This window comes from Pyrus communis, chromosome 12, assembly GCF_041283825.1.
Source record: "Pyrus communis isolate YQ-2024b chromosome 12, ASM4128382v1, whole genome shotgun sequence".
Lineage (NCBI taxonomy): Eukaryota > Viridiplantae > Streptophyta > Magnoliopsida > Rosales > Rosaceae > Pyrus > Pyrus communis.
Genome location: NC_142576.1, coordinates 12,531,145 through 12,552,952, shown reverse-complemented (window position 1 = coordinate 12,552,952; position 21,808 = coordinate 12,531,145). Strand labels below are relative to the sequence as shown.

The 21,808-nt window shown below is 36.9% G+C and overlaps 1 protein-coding gene across 2 annotated transcripts; it reads left to right on the top strand.

Annotated features, from left to right (window-relative positions):
• Nucleotides 1-16,957: 16,957 nt before the first annotated feature.
• On the top strand, nt 16,958-21,808 carry OMR1 (L-O-methylthreonine resistant 1). 2 transcript variants are annotated; one of them, XR_015954131.1, is made up of 10 exons: nt 17,038-17,737; nt 17,831-18,010; nt 18,103-18,372; nt 18,558-18,764; nt 19,658-19,906; nt 20,394-20,464; nt 20,651-20,768; nt 20,920-20,982; nt 21,171-21,305; nt 21,441-21,808. XR_015954131.1 is itself a non-coding variant. In XM_068485267.2 (9 exons), the coding sequence occupies exons 1-9, from the start codon at nt 17,282-17,284 to the stop codon at nt 21,579-21,581; spliced, it is 1,827 nt and encodes a 608-aa protein (XP_068341368.2). In that variant the 5' UTR covers nt 16,958-17,281; the 3' UTR covers nt 21,582-21,808. The 2 variants fall into 2 exon arrangements, 1 of the variants encoding a protein (XP_068341368.2); XM_068485267.2 differs by lacking the exon at nt 20,920-20,982 and having other exon boundaries at nt 16,958-17,737.

The window sequence follows — 21,808 nt, the reverse complement described above, 5'->3', positions numbered from 1 at the left end:
TGGATTTGGAATCTAATTCCTTCTCTAGTATTATTTCTGCGAATGCACACGTGGGTGTTTAGTAACATATGTTTCTTTTTTCCTTTTTGGATACGAGTGACATGGGGTGTGACGCAATTCCTAACTCGGAACTTATGTACAATAGCATGTTTGATAACATTTTGTAAAACAGTTTTTTATTTTTCACAACCGGCATTCCAACTACAATTATTGTCGCCGCTAACACTCTCCTACCACAATGATCACCCCGCCACCTCTATCATCACCTTAGTCCTTAATCACCTCCCAACAACTATGCCACCGACACCTTCTAACCATCATTGTTAACCCATCCACATCCACGTCACCATCTCCACCACCTTTCCCCCTTCCACCACCACCGGCACCTCCCAACAACTCTATTTCCACGACCACATCACCATCATTGTTAACCCCCCTCTGACCATGGCCACCACCACTTTCACCGTCTTCGCCACCATTATCCCCACCACCTTTTAACAACTCCATTATTGGCCACTACCACACTCATTGTTACCACAACTCCTGCCACCACCATACTCTATTATCATCACCAACTCCGCCGCCTCCTAGCACCATTGCCAATGCCCCAATTTCTTAATCTTAGGACCAAAATAGGATTTTACGGATATGTATAGATCGTGCACACAACATGCACAACAATATGACAGAAATCCCCTCAACCAGATCGCTCTACCAATTGACATATAAGAAAGATCAGTTAACAACGACGGTCTTGCCACCCCCTCCGTAATATCCACCATAAGTACAATGACATTACTGTCATATGCAAGATGTGGGAAGACGTCATGGAAATCTGCTTATCTCTAGAAAGCGTCTGACGAAGCCCGCTGGCCAGAGAACCCATAGACTTGCCAACATGAAGGCATTTGTCAAAGACCTTAAATAAGTTGTTTCCAGTTTTGAAGAGTTGGCTACTCGAAGGACGGAAGTAATTGATCTAATATCTGAGGAGCCACCTCAACTTCTTATCCCTAAGGAACATTGTAGGAAGTCCAAGAGGCTTCTAGGTCTCCACCATGTTTGGTGCTCAAGGGGAGAAGTGTCTTTTAAGGTGAACTGCATATACGAAAAACAAGAATATTTTGGGAAGACCTAAAAAGAAAGAAAGGTGATTCGCAAGAAACCAAGAATGGTGGCCATCATCAACAAGCCACTGGTGATCGATTCCAATATATTGACCTTCCACTTAATAGATTGCCCAACTCCCCACAGCGGCTTCTTGGTCGAAATTGGTTACATAAGATGAAGGTTGTTTCGTCCATTTACCACTAGTTACTCTGTTACTTGGCTCCCGGCATAGTAAAAGTAATAAAATGAGATCAATCAGCGGCACATTGTTACGCTGTTGAAAGCATGAACATGCCCAGAAAAAAAAAATGAAGCTTCAGCACCCATATGCACGAATCAACATAGCAATCACAGTCAGAGGGTCAGTAGACGAGTTTCAAAGAATTCGACCTAGATCTTAACCTCCAAGATGACATTACACTAGAGTTAAAGACTGAAGACAATGCCATATATATCAACCTCGATCCTTACAGATCAAAACAGAAAGCCAGGATTGGCTTAAAGCTAATCAACCGAGAGAAAGAACTGTTGACTAACTTCTTATGGGCTAACAAATAAGTATTCACATGGCTAGTAAAGGACATGCCAGGAATCGATCATTCTATAATCTGCCACCGTCTGGACCCAACTGCCAGACCAGTTATCCAGTGTAAATAACCACATAACGGAGTGAAGTAAGATTATAGAGATGGAGAGCGATAAACTCAAAGAGTCCCAATTTATCGTTGAAGTCCACCACAAAGACTAGCTAGCAAATGTAATGTTGTTGCAAAAGATGAATGGAAAGTGAAGGTATGTATAGATTTCACATACTTGAATAAAGCCTGCCCAAAGGATCCGTATCCACTTTCACAGATCGAGCTCTTAGTAGAGTTAGCCACAGAACACGAGCTCCTAAGCTTCATGAACACTACTCCAGGTAAAACCAGATAAAGATGTATGAACCAGACATGGAAGCAACATGTACATATTACTATAAAGTTATCTTTCGGACTTAAGAATGCAGAAGCAACATACCAATGACTCGTCAATCAGATCTTTAAGGAAGAGATCAAAAACACAATCGAAGTCTACACAGACGACATGGTTGTCAAAAGCAAAGAGAAGAATGACTACATAACATACCTCCAATAGTCGTTTAACCTGCTCTAAAAGTACAACATGAAGCTGAATCTAGAAAAGTGCACCTTCAGAGTAGCATCACGCAAATTCTTGGGTTATATGGTTACTAAGTATGGAATTGAGGCTAACCCAGACCAGATCAAGGCTATCATAGAGATAAGATCACCCTGAACCATGAAGGAAATACAAAGCCTAAAGCGAGTGGTAGCCTTCAGTAGATTCTTTTCACGACTGACAAGTGCAAACGGTTCTTTATGGCAATAAAGAAGAGTAAGGGTCTACTCTACACAGATGAATGTGAATAAGCCTTCACGAAGCTTAAAGAATACATATCCAAACCCCGATGCTATCCAAACCAGTCGATGGAGAAGACTTGTACTTGTACTTAGTTGCATTTGATTGTGCAATAAGCGTAGCTCTGATCCGAGAAGACTCAAGGGAGTAGAAACTGGTATACTACATATCAAATGCTCTTCGAACCAAAGATAAATATTAGAAAATGGAAAAACTTATCTTGGCACTAGTAATGGCAACCAGAAAACTCCAACCATATTTCCAGTCATTCAGAGTGGTCTACATGACGAAGTATCTACTGAGATCCATCTTGCATAACCCCGAATCCTCACCCAGAGTTACTAAATAAACTATCGAACTAGGGCAACACAAAATAATTTACCAACCCAAGACTTCAATAAGGATCAAGCACTAGCAGACTGTGTAGTTGAATTCACTCCAACAACTCAAAATACTGGGGGCACAACAAATCCCCACAACCTTCTAGAAAATCCCCGCCTTTGGAAGCTTTACGTAGATGGATCATCCAACATACATAGGGTTGGTGCATGAATGGTATTGTAAACACCAGACGGATTCATACTTGAGCAGGCTTTGAAACTCGGGTTAAGGCAAGCAATAATGAAACAGAGTACGAGGCAAGCAACAATGAAACAGAGTACGATGCCCTCTTAACAGGGCTTAGAGTCACGGAAGAACTCCAGGTAAAGGAACTGCTAATTCATTGTAACTCGATACTCATAGTTAATCAAATCATAGAAGACTACACCACCGATCATCCTACCATGGGACTCTACCTAAATAAGGTCAAAACACTACTAGAGAAATTCGAAAGGTACGAAATTACAAAAATCCCCAAAAGAGAGAACAACCACACTGGCGCACTTACCAGGATAGCCTCGAATATAGATTACTCCATCCAGTGGATGATCCACTTTGAATACCTAGAAAATTGGATGGACGAAACATTGACTACATATGGGAGGGAAAACTACCAAAAGACCATAACATGGCCGGAAATTAATCTAGAAAGCGTCAAGATATATGATCATTTGTGGAAAGCTATATGGATGCTTATATTCCAGACCTCATACCTTGTGCACCAAGTTAGAGGTTGGCTTACAAATTCTAAATGATAGTCACTCTGGAGTTTGCGGCAATCATGCTAGAGGAAGGTCGTTGACCCAGAAAGTGATAACAACAAGCTACTATTGGCCCACTATGTGAAAATATGTAATTAACTATGCCCAGAGTTGTTATAAATGTCAAAGGTATGCTATGAACCATCAACAGGAAAAAAAACTCAATCCTCTGATAGGTTCATAGCCTTTCATGAAATAGGGCATTGATTTAGTAGGGCCCCTTAAGAAAGTCCTAGGGAACAGACAGTGCCTAATTGTGGCAACAGATTACTTCTCAAAATGGATAGAAGCATAACCCTTAACAAAAATCATTGTCTTAGTTGTCAAGTCCTTCATTTGGAAAAACATCATCTGATTTGTAATTCCCCACACGATATTGACAAACAATGGGCTACAACTCACCAGATTCGAAGTCACAAGCTGGTACAAAAAGCTCGGGATCCATTACCTTACTTCCACTCCAAGATGCCCACTAGGTAACGAACAGGCAAAAGCCTTAAACAAAACCATTTTGCAACATTTGAAACAAAAAAGACTAGAAGAAAAGAAAAGCAAGTGGCCAGAAGAATTGGTCGGAGTTATATGGGCGTGTCACATGACAATCCCGAAAACCACTAGGAAACGCCATTCTCCATGGCCTATGGAATGGAGGCCGTCATTCCAGTTCAAGTCATAACTATGCTAAATTTGCATACTGAAGAACAGACCTCCTTAGAAAAAGCAGGGATCTTGAAGACTGATCTCGACTTTGCAGAGAAGCATTGAGAATGCACTTAAGTTCGATTAGCAGCCTATCAGCAGTAGATTCAATCATATTACAACAAAGGAGTCAAGCCCAAAAGTCTACAAACCGGGGACTTGGTCTTAAGAGAAGTTTTTTAGAACACCGAAATCCCAAGAGAGGGCAAACTAGAAAATACCATACAAGATCGCTAAAGTAGGAGGCAACAAAACCTATCACTTAGAGCACATAGATGGAACATCGATATATGAAGGCAGTCTACTCCAGACCCAATCACAAAGCCACCGTCTACATGAAGATAAGTCCATGGAAAACTTATCTCCTCACACCCCATCATAAATTTATCGTCAAAAGTGATCCCTAGTGTAATTTTTACATCATATCATATTTTTTGTTAGAACTACACCAATGATTTGATTCTCTATCCTGAAGATATGTAGTCAATCATTTCCAGATTCAATCATACCCTTTTTTTTCAATCAATCCTATTTTGATTATGAATAAAAAAGCCTTCTTTCAACATTTGTTTCTTCTTTCTTTTTTTTCTCTTTTACGATGCATGGAACATCTCGTAAGCTTTGAAAACTTTGCATGAATGCAAATCTAAAAAGTTCAAAGTAATACTGTCAAAGGAGCCCTCATTCGCCCAATCCATCTTGAACGGTTAGCAGCTTGAGAGACTTGAACCGTAATAAGCATGGTAACGATTGGTTGGCTATAAGCATAGGGACATAGCGTCCTAACCTGAAGTCCAATGCACCATCCGGCCTCTGGAAAGTTTATACAAATAGTAAGGTTGTGGGTTATAACATTCGAACCTGAGCTTTTCTCCATGTGACAGAATAGTCGAAAGGGCGATCCAGAAATCATTCGAAGGTGGCTTTGAACTCCGGCCCCGAGTACAACTACTTCTATCCTAAACTAGCATACTAAGCCAAGTATGTTTTGCAACATCGTATTTTAGTAGGTTTGAAAAGGGCATCCAGACTAGGAAATCCCTAAGAGGAATTTTATTCCAACGGAGCTCTGATACACGAAAAAACTTTGGCCAAGCCAACCAAAGTGGTCCAATCGGAAATGCTTAGGTCTGACGCATAGACTTTGACAAAAAGATTGGGGTGGAGTATCTGGGTTTGGAAGGTAGGTTTTGGGGGGTATTGGGGGAGGGGGTATGGGTCGAAGGGGAAGATGGGAAAGGGATGGGGGGGGGAGTGGATCTGAGTGTGAGTTTGGATTATTTTTTGGTTTTTTTTTTTTAATATTTAATTATTTTTTAATAAAAAAAGGGTCCCGCCTCAAGCCACGTTATCATTTAACGGAGGAATTGACAGACAACTAACGAAATGTATGAAATTGTAACAAATTCGTAGATGAGGTATGACATTGAAACTTTTTAAAGGCAAGGTATGAAACTGTTAATGACCCAATAGTTAAGGTAGTTATGTGTAATTTACCCAAATAAATTTGTTTAATATTATGATATTAATATAATAATAGTTAATTTTTTTTTTTTAATTTAATGTTCATCTTGCATGAAGACCCTTTCCATCGGCCAACGATATCAACTAATTTTTTCTCTACAGTTAAAGCTTGTCGTCGGGCAAAGTTGACAAAAATTATTCTTATAAAAATTTAGTTTTTGCACAACGACAAGTTTTCGTCAAGTAAAACATTGTTCGCAGGGCCTTGACGGTCAACAAAGACTTGCTCAATGAAGTTTAGTCGCCATGTTCATCAGGCAAGACCTTGTTGCTCGACGGAAGTGTTTTACGACTGCTTTTGCTTGACGACTTTTAATGACAGAGTCACCTTATCTTTTCATGACTAACATTAGGCCTGGCAAACGGGTCGTATCTGTCGTGTTCGTGTCGTTTTCATGTAACACTTCTTATCTTAACGGGTCGTGTCGTGTTTCACCCGTTATCTTAACATGTCCTTAACAGGTCGGGTCACTTTACCCAAAGTGACCCGACCCGTTATGACCCATTAAGAAAAATATTTTTTTTCCTTAAATTTGCACATACCACACATTGCCATATAAATATTACTTCAAAACATTAAAACACATTTGTCGTCTAAGTACTACATCCACACTCAAAAATAAGAGCCTAATAAACAAGCATCCATACACTACTATTCTATTACAAAATATTAAATGTGCAAGGATATGCAAAATGAAAGAGTTTTTGTTTTCAAGGTTGTGAAGCCTTTCTCAAAAGTTTTAACCTTGCCAATTGAACTCAAAGCTTGCGTGTTATTCCTTTTACAAAATCAATTATCATCGATCATCATGACATAAGATTTTGTGGTATCCACTTGTATAAATATTTTAAATTGACGATCAAATTAGTTCATTGTATTCGTATAGGATCAAGGAGCGTAGCTGTAAAAAATCATCAAAATCGGAGTTAAAATAACCGTTAAATTGATATTTTTCTTTATAACCGTCGAAACGTTTTGTCTCATTACTTGATCTCTGAATGTTTGTTTTTTGCAATTTTTGACGTATGCGATCTTGAAGTATATACAAACAAGTTTGACAGTTGGATCGTTGAAACTAGTTTCGTAAAATGCTTATCCCATCAAAACAATAGATTCACTAACACTTAAGAGTTTATTCATACTTTCGTTAAGTATAACATAAGATTTTGTGGTATCCACTATTGTAAATATTTTAAATTGAAGATCGAATTCATTCATTGTATTCATATAGGGTCAAGGAGTGTAGATGTAAAAACTCATCAAAATCGGAGTTAAAATAACCGTTAAATCATGATTTTTCGTTGATAACCGTCGACAAGTTTTGTCCCGTTACTTGATCTTTGAATGTTTGTTTTTTGCGATTTTTGGCGTATGTGATCTCGAAGCATATAGAACCAAGTTTGACGGTTGGATTGTTGAAATTAGTTTCATAGAATACGTATCTCATCAAAACGATAGATTCACTAACACTTAGAGTTTATTTATACTTTCATTAAGTATAACATACGATTTTGTTGTATCCACTAGTGTAAATATTTTAAATTGAAGATCGAATTTATTCATTGTATTCATATAGGGTGAAGGAGTGTAGTTGTAAAAAATCATCAAAATCAGAGTTCAAATAACCGTTAAATAGTGATTTTTCGTTTATAACTGTCGAAAAGTTTTATCCCATTACTTGATTTCTGAATGTTTGTTTTTTGCGATTTTTTGCGTATGCGATCTCGAAGCATATACAAACAAGTTTGACGGTTGGATCGTTAAAATTAGTTTCATAGAATATGTATCCCATCAAAACGATAAATTCACTAACACTTAAGAGTTTATTTATACTTTCATTAAGTATAATATCAGATTTTGTGGTATCTACTAGTGTAAATATTTTAAATTGAAGATCAAGTTCATTCATTGTATTCATATAGAGTCAAGGAGTGTAGCTGTAAAAAAACATCAAAATCAGAGTTAAAATAACCGTTAAATCGTGATTTTTCAGTGATAACCGTTGAAAGTTTTGTCCCGTTACTTGATCTCTGAATGTTTGTTTTTTTTTTTTTTTTTTTGCGATTTTAGGCGTATGCGATCTCGAAGCATATACAAACAAGTTTGACAATTAGATAGTTGAAATTAGTTTTGTAGAATGCGTATCCCATCAAAACGATAGATTCACTAACACTTGGAGTTTATTTATGCTTTCATTAAGTATAACATAAGATTTTGTGGTGTCCACTAGTGTAAATATTTTAAATTGAAGATTGAATTCATTCATTGTATTCATATAAGGTCAAGGAGTGTAGCTATAAAAGATCATCAAAATCGGAGTTAAAATAACCGTTAAATCGTGATTTTTCGTTTATAACCGTCGAAAAGTTTTGTCCCGTTACTTGATGTCTGAATGTTAGTTTTTTGCGATTTTAGGCGTATGCGATCTCGAAGCATATACAAACAAGTTTGACGATTGGATCGTTGAAATTAGTTTCGTAGGATGCGTATCCCATCAAAACGATAGATTCACTAACACTTAGAGTTTATTTATACTTTCATTAAGTATAACATAAGACTTTGTGGTATCCACTAGTGTCAATATTTTAAATTGAAGATCGAACTCGTTCATTGTATTCATATAGGATGAAGGAGTGTAGCTATAAAAAAACAATCAAAATCAGAGTTAAAATAACCGTTAAATCGTGATTTTTCATTTATAACCGTCGAAAAGTTTTGTCATGTTACTTGATCTTTGAATGTTTTTTATTTTTTTTGCGATTTTTTGCTGATGCGATCTCGAAGCATATACAAACAAGTTTGACTGTTAGATCGTTGAAATTAGTTTCGTAGAATTCGTATCCCATCAAGTTCAATGGTGTGTGTGTGTGTGTGTGTATATATATTTATTTATTAAGTAGATTAGTAGATTTAAATTTATTTATTTTGTACGTATATCTTTTAAGAAATTGAATGGTCATCAATTTTTAAAATTTAATTTAATATATATATAAAATATTATTATAGTATTTTTTAGGGTTATAAAATTATTAAATTAATATTTTGCTTATCGTGTATCGTGTTACCCACGTATATACCCAAACCAACCCGTTATCTTAACAGGTGCTTATCGGGTTACTCGATAATGACTCCATTAGTTATCGTATCGATCCAAATATTTGTTAATTTCGTGTCGTATCGGATTATCGAGTCGTGTCAAGAATTGACAGGCCTAACTAACGTTGTCCTTAAGGAGACGTAACAGAATTCATCTCCCAAGTCGGTTTTTTTGTAGTGTATATCTACTGATATTTTTTTAATGTAATTCCCTTTTAATTGATAGTTATTCAATCCTAGTAACCCAAAAGCTACACACACATATATTTTTGCTTACAGGTGATTTTAGCAAAATCCCAGCAGTCTGCATAAATTTTCTAGAATATTCGATAATTATCCCTAGCAAGAATGCTATAATTTTCACTTTTACTTACCGAAACGTAATGAAAGTTCATAGTAATCTTCACTGACCTAATGAAAGAGTAAGCAGCATAATTAAGACAGCATAAGAGAAAACGGGTAGAATGATTGAATGCCTCGATAGATCACTTGAGCCTTAATTTTGTATATATATTTGGAAAATGATAAGCACACTTTTTTTTTCTTTTTCCACCCACTTGTGTTTAATCGTGTCCGTTGTTTTTGTTTGATTTTGTGAGAATGTGAAAGTAAAAAAGTCTCACATCGGTGAAAGAAGATACCTTGCAAAAGCTTATGAGAGATTGAACCACTCTTCATATTGTCAATTGGTTTTATGGTCGAATCTTAACTTTCTTCATGGTGTCAGAGCAGGTTGGCTCACGTGTGAAGCCTAAGGGCAAAGTGCTCGACGTCACTCAAGTCATGTTGTCCATGTGTTTGGCTTGAAAATTTGTCACACGTAAGGGAAAATGTGAGGATATAAAGGTAAAAGAGTCTGACATCGATGAAAGGAAAAACTTTTCAATGGCTTATAAGTGGTTGAGTTACTCATCATATCGCCAATTAATATTTTTGTCAAACCTCAACGGTCTTCAAATTTATTCAATCTAGTGATCAAAATTAAAAAATGTGTGGGTAAGAAACTAAAAATGTAAGTCAAAATCAGCTCCCTGAAAATTATTGCACAAAAAAAAAAAAAATGTAATCCCCAAGCTTGGATTAAAGCCTAGATGAACATTTATCCTTTCGGTGATTATATTTGTCATCACTTGAAAGGAAAGCAAAATGATGAAGAGAGGAGTTGCTGTGTTTTTCTCTCTCTTTTGTTTAGCATTGACACGATGTATTGCTTCTTCCGATAGTCATGGCAGAACCCTGATCCTAAGCTTGTCAATATAGAATGTAGAATTATCATTGTCTTCAACTTGGTAATTACTATCTGTACAAGCATTCAGGTGTGGGGTCTCATTACAAAAGACTTTGGCATTAGTTTAAATGGAGTTAGGATATTTAAACTCTTATTTTCTTAGGGATACAGTTGGGATATTTGAACAGTCAAGTGCCTTGGAACTTACCACACTGCTTCTGCAACTTTTTACCATGAGATTTGCATATCTTACTGGACTCGCAAAGTCGCCATTCAACAAGATTGCTGCAAGACCATTGTGGAAATGGACGACAATTGAGCCAACTATGTTTTCTACAAGTTCAACAACTATTTCTTCCATGCTTTGTTAAAGAACCATTGCTGAAGTAAAGCTTCCCCGGCACCACCAAAAGCTTAAGATGGCTAGTTAGTTTTAGGACTACTAAAATATATAGCTCAGAATAAATGAGTACTATTTTATTTTCCCTGATGTTAGCACTTATTAGGTTTTTATTCCAGCATTCTCCCCCGGGGCATGTATGTATTAGATAGATGTGGTGTTGATGAGATTGAGTTATAGCTTATATTCCTGCACCTCGGTGTTTGTGCTCTGCCACAATAGGGCCTAGCCTTCACGTGATCGTTCACCTCCCGCACCAAACGCTCACCTTGGATCCAAGGTAGGTGTCAGCCTGTCGTACAGACCACATTAGGTGGTTTCGACTCGTAGGTGACGTGCGATACTTCGCACAGCCTTCACGTGATCGTAGCACTTGAGCGTATTTATTTACACCCAGCCTATCGTACAGACCACTTTAGGTGGTTCCGACTCGTGTGCAGGAATTGATTGATGAGCTATATATGCTAGCAATGATTGATGAGATATGTGATGAGATGTGGATAAGTCGTACATGTCACTGTAGGTGACTCTGACTTATATATGCTAGCAATGATTGATGAGATATGGGATTGAGATAGATATGTATTCTATTTTCTAGAAAATTATACAGGTGTTACGACGAGGGGCTACTGCCTTTGGTAATTGAAATTGGTTTGAAAAGTTTTGTTTCACTTACTCACATTTTCTATTTTTGTACCCCTCCAGGTTCTAACAACAGAGTTCCATATCGACGAGGATTCGTGGCACTTTTCAGTACATATGTCTTCTTATGATGGTATAATAATTATCTTACCTTACTATACTATATTTATGCTCTGTATCACGCGTGAATTGAGTCCAGACTCGCTCATCTCGCACTCGTGTACTTTAGCAATTTTAGGTTTTAATTTATTAACATTTTATACACTATCACACTTAATGGTTTCGTCACCTTCCAGGTGTCGGCCAACACATTTCGATTCGGGGTCCTGGCGAACATTTCGGGTTGGGGTGTGTCACCATAGTACTAAATGGCAGAATTTTAGTAATCTTTTAAATACATGGTAATAATTGTTGGAAATAAAATATAAAGAGAAAGAAAGAAATGAGAGAGATTATGAGAAGAAATCAAAATATCTTCCTTCTTATTATAGTGCCTATTTACAGGCCTAGTGTACATCAAAAATGTCTTAACTAAATACATATTACATATTGATCTAGAAGATGAACAACCACATAATAAAAGTTATTTATAACACTTTCCCTTGGATGTTCACCAATTAATGGAAGTTGCCTCAAAAAACCTTGCATGGAAAACAAGTGGTATAGCCAGAAAAACTTTGAAAGAGAGTCAACTTTAAATAACTATAAGATTAAAAGATAAAGAAAAACTCATATAAAAATAATAATCCTTAGTCTTAATAAGTATTCATAAAACATGATGTCATTCATCCACATCTCCCATTCGGTTTCACAAATCACTTCCTAATATATTCATAGCAGAAAAAGTTATTTCGACACTAACTCTATGAATTACAATTTTTTTTTTATTAAACAAAACAATAATTCTCACCTATAACCAACAAAATCACAAAGAAATTGAATTACCTATTAATTGGTTGATTCAGAAAAGAATTCCAAGGATGAACTAATGAAGGCTTGCTATCTTGGAGTTGGAGATGCCCGATTCTCTAAATAGGAGAAGTTTAAAAGTTTTTTTGATGATGGAGGAGAAGTTTAAAGTTTAATGCTAATTGATTGATTACCTTTTCAATTTTTGTAATTTCTCTAATTTTCAAAGTATTTTAAATGCATTAAATAATGAAAGAAGACAAAATTAAGAAATTATTCTTCCATATTATGACTCTTCGGTCAACTAACAAATAGGGATTAAGTTGTTCAGTGGGCTACAAGGGTCAATATATAACAATACAGTAGACCATTAATAAATTATAATATAATACATATTATTTTAATGAGGATCATTACAATTTCACAAGAGTCAAATGACCACTCTAATCACAAGGCGGCTCAGCCCTCATGGAAAACACAGTGGGAAAAAACCTAAGCGAAGGAGAAAAATCGAGTACCACGATTATGAAATATTGCTATGATGTTGGACATGCATAATGTTGCTTTGCTAAAACCTTGACAAGAAAAAGCTAAGTGGGATATGTCCATTATAGCATATTGTCGAAGACTCCCCTTGATGAATAACTCCGCTAAATAAGTGACTACTCCTGATGATAGTAAGTCTTGAATAGACTAGTCATCATTATCAAGTTTGAAGTAATGTGCTTCAGTATTAAGCTTGAGTGCGATTGACTTAGGGAAGTGCGGAAGTTTATTGGGAGTTGACAACGGGCATTTGTGTTCCTACAAAGAACAAATACAAAATAAACTCTAGTATTTAAAATAAACTAGGAGTAGTATAAAATTCCATTGTAAATATAAACCATATATACAAATAGCCTTGTAGGCTCTCCAAGAGTCATAATAAAACTAATAACTCTTTTAAGAGTATGTTGCAACAATATAACTTAATTTGAACCAACAAAAGTACTCGTTGAGGCAATTGATAATAAATTTATCTAGAATAGGTATTGAGTATATATTTTGAGCTTTATGCTCTTCATTTGAAATCTTTGATAAAGAATTTTATGGCATTCTCTATTCTTTGTAAAATTGCTTCGAGGGAGATCAACACTTAAAAATCTTAAGTAGTTGCAGTCTCCACATGCCAGTCTAACGTTTAAAATAACACTGTACGTATAGAAATGTGGCTGCATATATGATGACAAAATAAAAATACTCATGTCTCTACTATGAAGGACCATTCCATATACTGAGTTTATTTCATTACAAACACACAAGAATAACGTTGGGGTATAAATTATATGTTCTCTTATTCCACGTTTTTCAATGGCTCTTAAAATGGAATTTGCCTCTTCCAATTTGCCCAACCATTTTACAATTGTTGACATTTAAGGGAAAACGTGACTGAATAGCCCTTGATGACGTGAGTAGCTCATCATTTGTGATCCAATTCTCATTTGCATGCTCATGCTTAATTTATAAGTACTTCATTACTTGGGTACAATGCCTCTTCGAGGCTTCCATTGTCAAATCTAGAACAAACATTTGAAGATGAATTACTTAGAGAATTGGACTATAACCTCTTATGGAGCATTATTTTCCATTAGGACTTGAACCTTATTAATGAGACTTATGATGAGTTCAAAGTTTATAACCTATATATAAGTCATGCTTTAGGCATGCAACAAATTAATTAATGTCATAAGTATATATAAGTCATGCTTTAGGCATGCAACAAATTAATTAACGTCACTTATGACTTTATATTGTTTGGATGAGATAAATGCAAATGTATCAATGCTAATTCTCGACGTTCTTTGAAAATTATCATTCTCCCTTAAAGTCGGGAATATTGTCTAATCAAAGTAACAACCCGCAAAACTGCAGTAACTATGAGCACAACTTAAAACAAATTGACTTGAATCCTAATTTTAGTGGATGAAAAACATCGTTGTACACAATTACTTATTGGTTGGAAAATATACCTCAACTGAACTGATCATTAAGATGCATGTGATCAAGATGCATCTCCCAAGCTTCAATGAGCAATGAATAAAATGTGTAAAGCTTGTGGTAAGCCATAAGAAGTTGTGTGCTCAAAATTAATCCCAAGTGGCATGAAATAGCATAAAAAATTTGGGAAATGGTGCTTGTCATAGCAGGCGAATAATAAAATTGATCGTCTTGTAGATACACCTAGGTCACTGATCAAATAATCCACAATATAAGTTCTCAAGAAAAAATACGGGATCCAAAGTCAATTTTAGATGGTCAGAGGACCAAATTTCTGTATGAGCAATCCTTACAAGGACGTGGACATTGCACTATGTTGAGGCCTCAAAATATGTCCATACATATTTGTGATAATCCTACACATCATTGTGGATATTGAATGGCCAAGATAATTATGCCATGATTTGGTCAATGAACTTCTGGTTTATGACAATATAAGCATACACTACTTCTATAATTGTGCAATACAACTCATTAGAGAAAGTAGGAGCTTCTCAAATAAATTAATTAATTAACTAACAAATTCAAAATAATATACGAAAATGAAATAAACAAAATTGAACCAACATAATAAAAGTGAAGAAAAATAAATAAAATGAAATGAAAAGCCAAGCTATTGAGAGATAACTCAACCGTTTATTGTTTGTAAGATCAAGGTGGGAGACAAATTTCAAACACTAAGAATGGAACAAAATGGTTTTCCATCTGTATTAGAGAACAAGTTTGAAAACTCAAAGTCGGGTAATATCCACCAAAATCAAAATTCATGGGAGAAATATCAATTTGTCTCAACAAGTTTTCATTTGTCTTTAACCAAGACTTTGGTAAAACTACACCAAATTTTGGTTGGTGTCTGGCATAGTCGTGCTCGTTGCCTAATTGTAACAACATAAATGCAACCACCGAAAAAAACTTTGTCTAATTTGGTTATGCAATTAAAATGGAGGTTTTAGGTCTCAATTATTTAGAATCAACAAATTCTGGGCTAATTCAATCTAATAACTTATCATCTAAGACGTACAATTTCTTTCCTAAACTAAAGGACACAATAATTTTGTGATCAATGTTGAAAAAAAAAATACTCCAGGTGAATTGTATCCATCGAGTTCGAGATATTCATATTCCCATTTGAGTTTTGACGCATGCATCAAATTGTATGAATTGGAACCTCTATATTCATATGTGGGTCTATAGGCCCTTTAACACCACTGACGAAAATTGGGATCAACGGACTAAGGTCCGGATCTATCTATTTGATAGGGATCCTTCGTGTCATGATCTTTTATGTGATATTATAATCTTTATCATATTATATTGAGCAGTCACGTGCGTTCAACATACATAAATCCTAAATCTTTTATCTGTTATATATAAAGCCGGCAGCCCCTATTGGGGTCATAGGCTTCACTAAAATGAAGTTGATAGAAATGCCCCTTAAACAAAACAAAAAAGTTCGAAAATAGTCTAAAATAATGTAGAAGTGACACTCAATACTACGGTATGATGATATTCTTTTTCACTTGGAAGTGAAAGGTCTTAGGTTCGAATTTCGTGGATGACGAATTCGATACCAAATTAGATTGCTCATTATATGGCTTAAGCCGAACTCCCATTCCCTTAGTATAAAAATATCGATGCACTAAAAATAATAATAATAATAATAATAATAATATAGGAGTAATTTCGTATTGAAAATAGTGTTTTTTTTTTTTTTTGTCATAGAAAAGTTTTTTTATTTTTTATTTTTAAATTAGTATCTCACTATTACGTGGTCATGAAAACAGTTTTTTTTTTTTTGTCATATAGAAGGCTTTTTATTTATTTATTTAATTAGTATCTTACTATTACATGGAATATCCACGGATTTCTTCTAGCATGATCTAATATTATTCATTTAGTTCAAACTTTCTCACAATGCAACAAGATTGTTTGATATTGTGTAATAAAAATTGATCCGTTTTTCAAAAATGAGACGCTTGCCAAACATATGGTTTGGACTTTGGACATACATAAAAGATCTTTAGAGGTGCGTAGTGCCCGTAATAAAATGTGTAAGTCGCGCGTAATGCGCCGTGATTCAAAAAATTGATTGTGATAGATATGAGATTGCTTGTGATAAAGTAAATGCAAAGAAAGTCACATATAATTAATACTGCTTTTTCTCAATCATAGTATAGAGCACTGCTTTTTCTTTAATACTGAATCTGCAAAGAAAGTCACATATAATTAGAACAAATGCAGGTGGAAATAAAGGGCAAGTTACATACATCATCACTATAGAATTTTGAGCAAGAAATATAGCTGCAATGATCTCTCAAGGGGTTTTCTGCAACTGTTGTCTCTCTATTCTCTTCAGTTGAAATTTAAGAATGTTATCGTGCTGATAACGTGTTGAAAATAAAATATAAAAAGGAAAAGAGAGATTGAGAGGAGAAATGGTCATACCTTAATTGATGTAAAAAACAAACCAGACACATGACAAATGCAATGCACATTTCCGTTTCCTTTCGGGACTCCTTATTTACGCACGAATGCAATGGAACTATTCTCTTCAGTTGAAATTTAAGAACGTTATCGTGCTGATAACGTGTTAAAAATAAAATATAAAAAGGAAAAGAGAGATTGAGAGGAGAAATGGTCATACCTTAATTGATGTAAAAAACAAAACCAGACACATGACAAATGCAATTCACATTTCCGTTTCCTTTCGGGACTCCTTATTTACGCACGAATGCAATGCACATTTCCATTTCCCTTCCCGACACCTACATGTGGGACCCCCAACAGAACGCAGAGTATCTCTTCATGTCCCAACTGAATGTTCCTGTAAGCTAGCTATTATAAAATTCGGTCAAGAACCGCGCACTCGATCCCCATAATCTCACCGGCTGTTGAGTAACAGACCAATAACCATCCAACCTTCTGCACGTGTCGCTCTCTCATTTGCCGTTCGGACAATCTTAATTGTGAACTGCGTGTGACCAAAACCAGAAAGTAGAAGCAAACCCCCCAAAACCTCAGCGACTCCCCTCTCCTTCGCAATCAAAGCCGCCGCCGCCACTTTCAACCAACCGACAATGGAGGCCCTCCGCCTCTGCCCCGCCCATTCCCCCCTCATCCGCTCCAAACGCCTCCATTCTCATCACCTCACCAGCGGGCCCCACAACCTCAGCACCCGCCGTCCGATCCGGCCCTTCGTTTGCGCCACCCTGTCCCGACCGACGGCCGATATTTCCGCCGAACCCTCCACCTCCGCTGCTTCATCGGAAACCATAACGACGCCGTCTCCGCCTCCCAACCGGGTTTCCGCCAATTCGCTCCAGTACCCGCCCGGCTTCCTGGGAGCCGTGCCTGACCGTTCGGCCACAGACGGAAACGACAATGGGAACATTGTCGACGCCATGGAATACTTGACGAACATTCTGTCGTCGAAGGTGTATGACGTGGCCATCGAATCCCCATTGGAACTGGCTACGAAGCTCTCGGAGCGATTGGGGGTGAAATTATGGATGAAAAGAGAGGACTTGCAGCCTGTAAGTGTGTTGCCCAAATGTTGATTTGAGTAGAATTTGGATTGGAAAATTTGGGGATTTTTCGATTGAATGTTTTCGTGTTGGAATGTGTAGGTTTTCTCGTTCAAGCTTCGTGGGGCTTACAACATGATGGCAAAGCTTCCAAGGGAGCAATTGGATCGAGGGGTTATTTGCTCTTCGGCCGGAAACCATGCCCAGGGAGTTGCTTTGGCTGCTAAGAAGTTGAATTGCAGTGCCGTGATTGCAATGCCGGTCACCACGCCGGAGATTAAGGTACTTTTTTTCATTTGGATCTTGTCTTTTGAAACTGTAAAATGTGGGTTTGGCGTTCTGAATTTTTTGAATTGTATATTGCATGTGTATAGTGGAAGTCGGTGGAGAGATTGGGAGCCATGGTTGTTCTTATAGGGGATTCATATGACGAGGCTCAAGCTTATGCTAAGAAGCGGGCAAAGGAGGAGGGAAGGACCTTCATACCTCCTTTTGATCACCCGGATGTTATTATCGGCCAGGGCACCGTTGGGATGGAAATTATGCGCCAAACAAAGGTTCCATTGCATGCAATTTTTGTGCCTGTTGGGGGCGGTGGCCTTATAGCTGGTATTGCTGCATATGTAAAGAGGGTTGCTCCAAAGGTTTGTCTGGTTTTGGTGTTTTCAACTTTCTTATTATGTCTGTTGATTGCTGGGCAACTGAATTTTTCAAGTTCGTAGGTTTTCTTCTCGGAAAGATTTGATATTTTATTTGTTTTTTTTAATGATTCTTTAGTTTCACATCATATAATTCTGAAAGACCGTTGATTGTGGCATCTCTTATACAGGTGAAGATTATTGGTGTGGAGCCCTCTGATGCAAATGCAATGGCATTGTCACTACATCATGGCCAGAGAATAATGTTGGACCAGGTGGGTGGTTTTGCAGATGGTGTGGCTGTGAAAGAGGTTGGCGAAGAGACCTTCCGCTTATGCAAGGACATGGTTGACGGTGTAGTTCTTGTCAGCCGCGATGCTATCTGCGGCTCAATAAAGGTGAAATTTCTTTCAATTCTTGAAACTTGCATGGGTGAGTGTCTTTTGCTTCTCATGCATTCTTTGGTAGTTGGCTTCTTAAAGAAGCCTTCTGGTTGCATTTGCATGTTATAGATTGTAAACCTAATTCTAGCTTTGTAACTGTACATACGCTACCTGCCTTCTTTGGTGTAAGAATTGACATATTTACGTACATATGAAGAAATTGAATTCATGGCATCAGAAGCTAAAATTCTTGGTCAGCAGTTAGAATGTGTTTGGGTGAAGAACAAAAGGGTTCGTCGTACAATCCCGGCGATTACTAAAATCAAGGAATATATCCCTCTCCCTTAGTGTCTTTCCAGTTAAGGAATTGTGGATTTACTTGAGGACTTCTAAATATGATAATCAGGTCGAGTGAATGTTCTGTTTCTGCATGGGTGGTTTCTGGTGGCAATTATGTACTGTATATTGGTTACTAGATTACAAATGTATGATTAGAATGTCCAAATAGCCAAAAAAATATTGCTGTTGTTGTGAATGTTGCTTTTAAGAATAGGCAAAACAGAACAAACTCGGACATCGAAAACAAATAATCAAGATTAGCAACACCAAAAATTAACGTGGTTCGGCTTTATGTGCCTTCGTCCACGGGGCAGCAACAACAATCTTTCACTATATCAATAATGAGTACAACGAATAATCTTGCCAAGAGAGCTTCTTGCTAATGTTGGTTCATTCATGTTGAGGAGTAACCTCTTTCCTTTATTTGACTGTTTGTGACACTGCACGGTTCAAATGCAATTATTGTGCTAGTATACCCAATAGGGAAATGATGAGCAGAACAGTAGGTTACCATATGAGAGTTTTGAATTCTTAGATTAGAACTAACAATCCTATTGCTTCTTTTGCAGGATATGTTTGAGGAGACAAGGAGCATTTTAGAACCGGCAGGTGCTCTTTCTCTTGCTGGTGCTGAAGCTTATTGCAAGTATTATGGTCTTAAAGGAGAAAATGTTGTTGCAATAACGAGTGGGGCAAATATGAACTTTGATAAATTGAGAGTGGTGACTGAACTTGCTAATGTTGGTCGACAACAAGAGGCCGTACTCGCAACTGTTATGCCTGAGGAGCCTGGGAGCTTTAAACATTATTGTGAACTGGTATGCTGATGGAGCCAAGTTACACATGCATTCTGCAAGCTCATTGTCTTTGAGTCTCTCTATGTTAAAATATTAATGTATTAGATATCATAAATTAGTACATTAATGTGGATCTTTCCAGATTCATGTACCTAGTAGCCTATCAAAAGGTCTACTTCGTAATCTTTTAAAATAAGTATTAGTAAAATGAAATTCTGGGTTTCTGCTTGTGCGTGAGGAACAACAACCTTGGAGTGATTCCAATGCACCTTCAGTGTGAGGCTGAAGGCCGGTGTGATTTTTTTTCTGATTTCTCCGTTGGAGTGCTTCCATTACACCTTTGGTGCGATGCCAAAGGCCGGGTGTGTCCAGATCTTCTTCTCTGTTCATATTGATTCCTGTTGTCCTACATCATATGCTAATAATGCTTTAGTCGATTGGTTTTTTAGTTTTCCCCATCGTATTAAAGTTTTCTTCATGGTTTGAACTGAATCACTTTGGTTGACAGGTGGGCCCAATGAATATCAGTGAATTCAAATACAGACACAATTCTGATAAAGAGGCTATAGTATTGTACAGGTAAGCCTTAAGAAGGTTTTAGTGATCACTGTCGTTACTTTTTCCGAATTCAGGGCCAATTTCTTTTGCTTGGTTTAGATGTGTTTAGTACGGTCGTGTTGACTCCCATCAAATGGTATTTTTACTTAGGGCTGATAATACATGCAGAAGTGAGATATTTATTTATCCTTTGTATGTTATATGCAGTGTTGGTGTGCATACAGCCTCTGAACTTCAAGAAATGCAAGAGCGCCTGGAGTCTTCTCAACTCAAGACTTACAATCTCACGAAAAGTGACTTAGTCAAAGATCACTTGCGTTACTTGGTAATTCTTCTACTTATAATTGTCTTCTTGTATGTGCATGTGTGTGTATATGAATTAATGTTCCCTTCCCAAACAGTGTGGCATGCTATGCTGCTCGACCATAGAAACACCATACAGTATGTGGAAAATTAACAATTTCATTTTTGTTTAGTCGATCAAATGACATTTTTTGATGGTCACAAGTTCCAAACACAGCACTTACCCCCATGCCATGGTGAGATTTGATTCTCATAATTGTCTTCCTTTGCAAGACTGATTTCTTTTGACCCAAAAATTAGCACGTCATTTATGTCAACGGTGTAAATTAAAAAAAAAGAAAAAAAGAAAAAAAAGGGACTTGTTTCCTGTCCTGGCTGCAGTTGTGCATCTTGGTCCTAAGTTTACTTTGTTTGCATCATTCAGATGGGTGGCAGATCAAATCTTCAAAATGAGATTCTTTGTCGCTTTGTCTTCCCAGAAAGACCCGGTGCTCTGATGAAGTTCTTGGACGCTTTTAGTCCACGTTGGAATATTAGTTTGTTCCACTACCGCGGAGAGGTTGTAATTCAACATCTTTTCCTTTTGAAAGATTTTATATTTCAATATGATTCTAGTAAGAAATTTAAATTCGGTTTTTTTTCTTCTTATTATTAACAATAGTTTGATTGTGTACTTGCCCTTCCTCTGCAACAGGGTGAAACCGGGGCAAATGTGTTGGTTGGGATCCAAGTTACCCAAAGCGAGATCGATGAGTTCCATGCTCGAGCCAATACTCTTGGATACGACTATGTAGTAGTGACCGATGATATTGAGTTCAAGCTTTTGATGCATTGATAAGACCATCTTGTTACGAAATCATGTATCTCTGGCGTTCGACTTGTGCATCGCTATGTTGTTTGGTCGTGCTTTATATGTATGTTTCTACTGCAGAAACTTTGGGTCAGTTTTATAGCATGTAATGCATTAATTTCACTTAGAATTTAAGAGAAGTATGTATTCAAGGGCAAACTATGATATTCTGATTCTCTATCTTAAGAACACTGGCGTTTTAGAATTTCTAA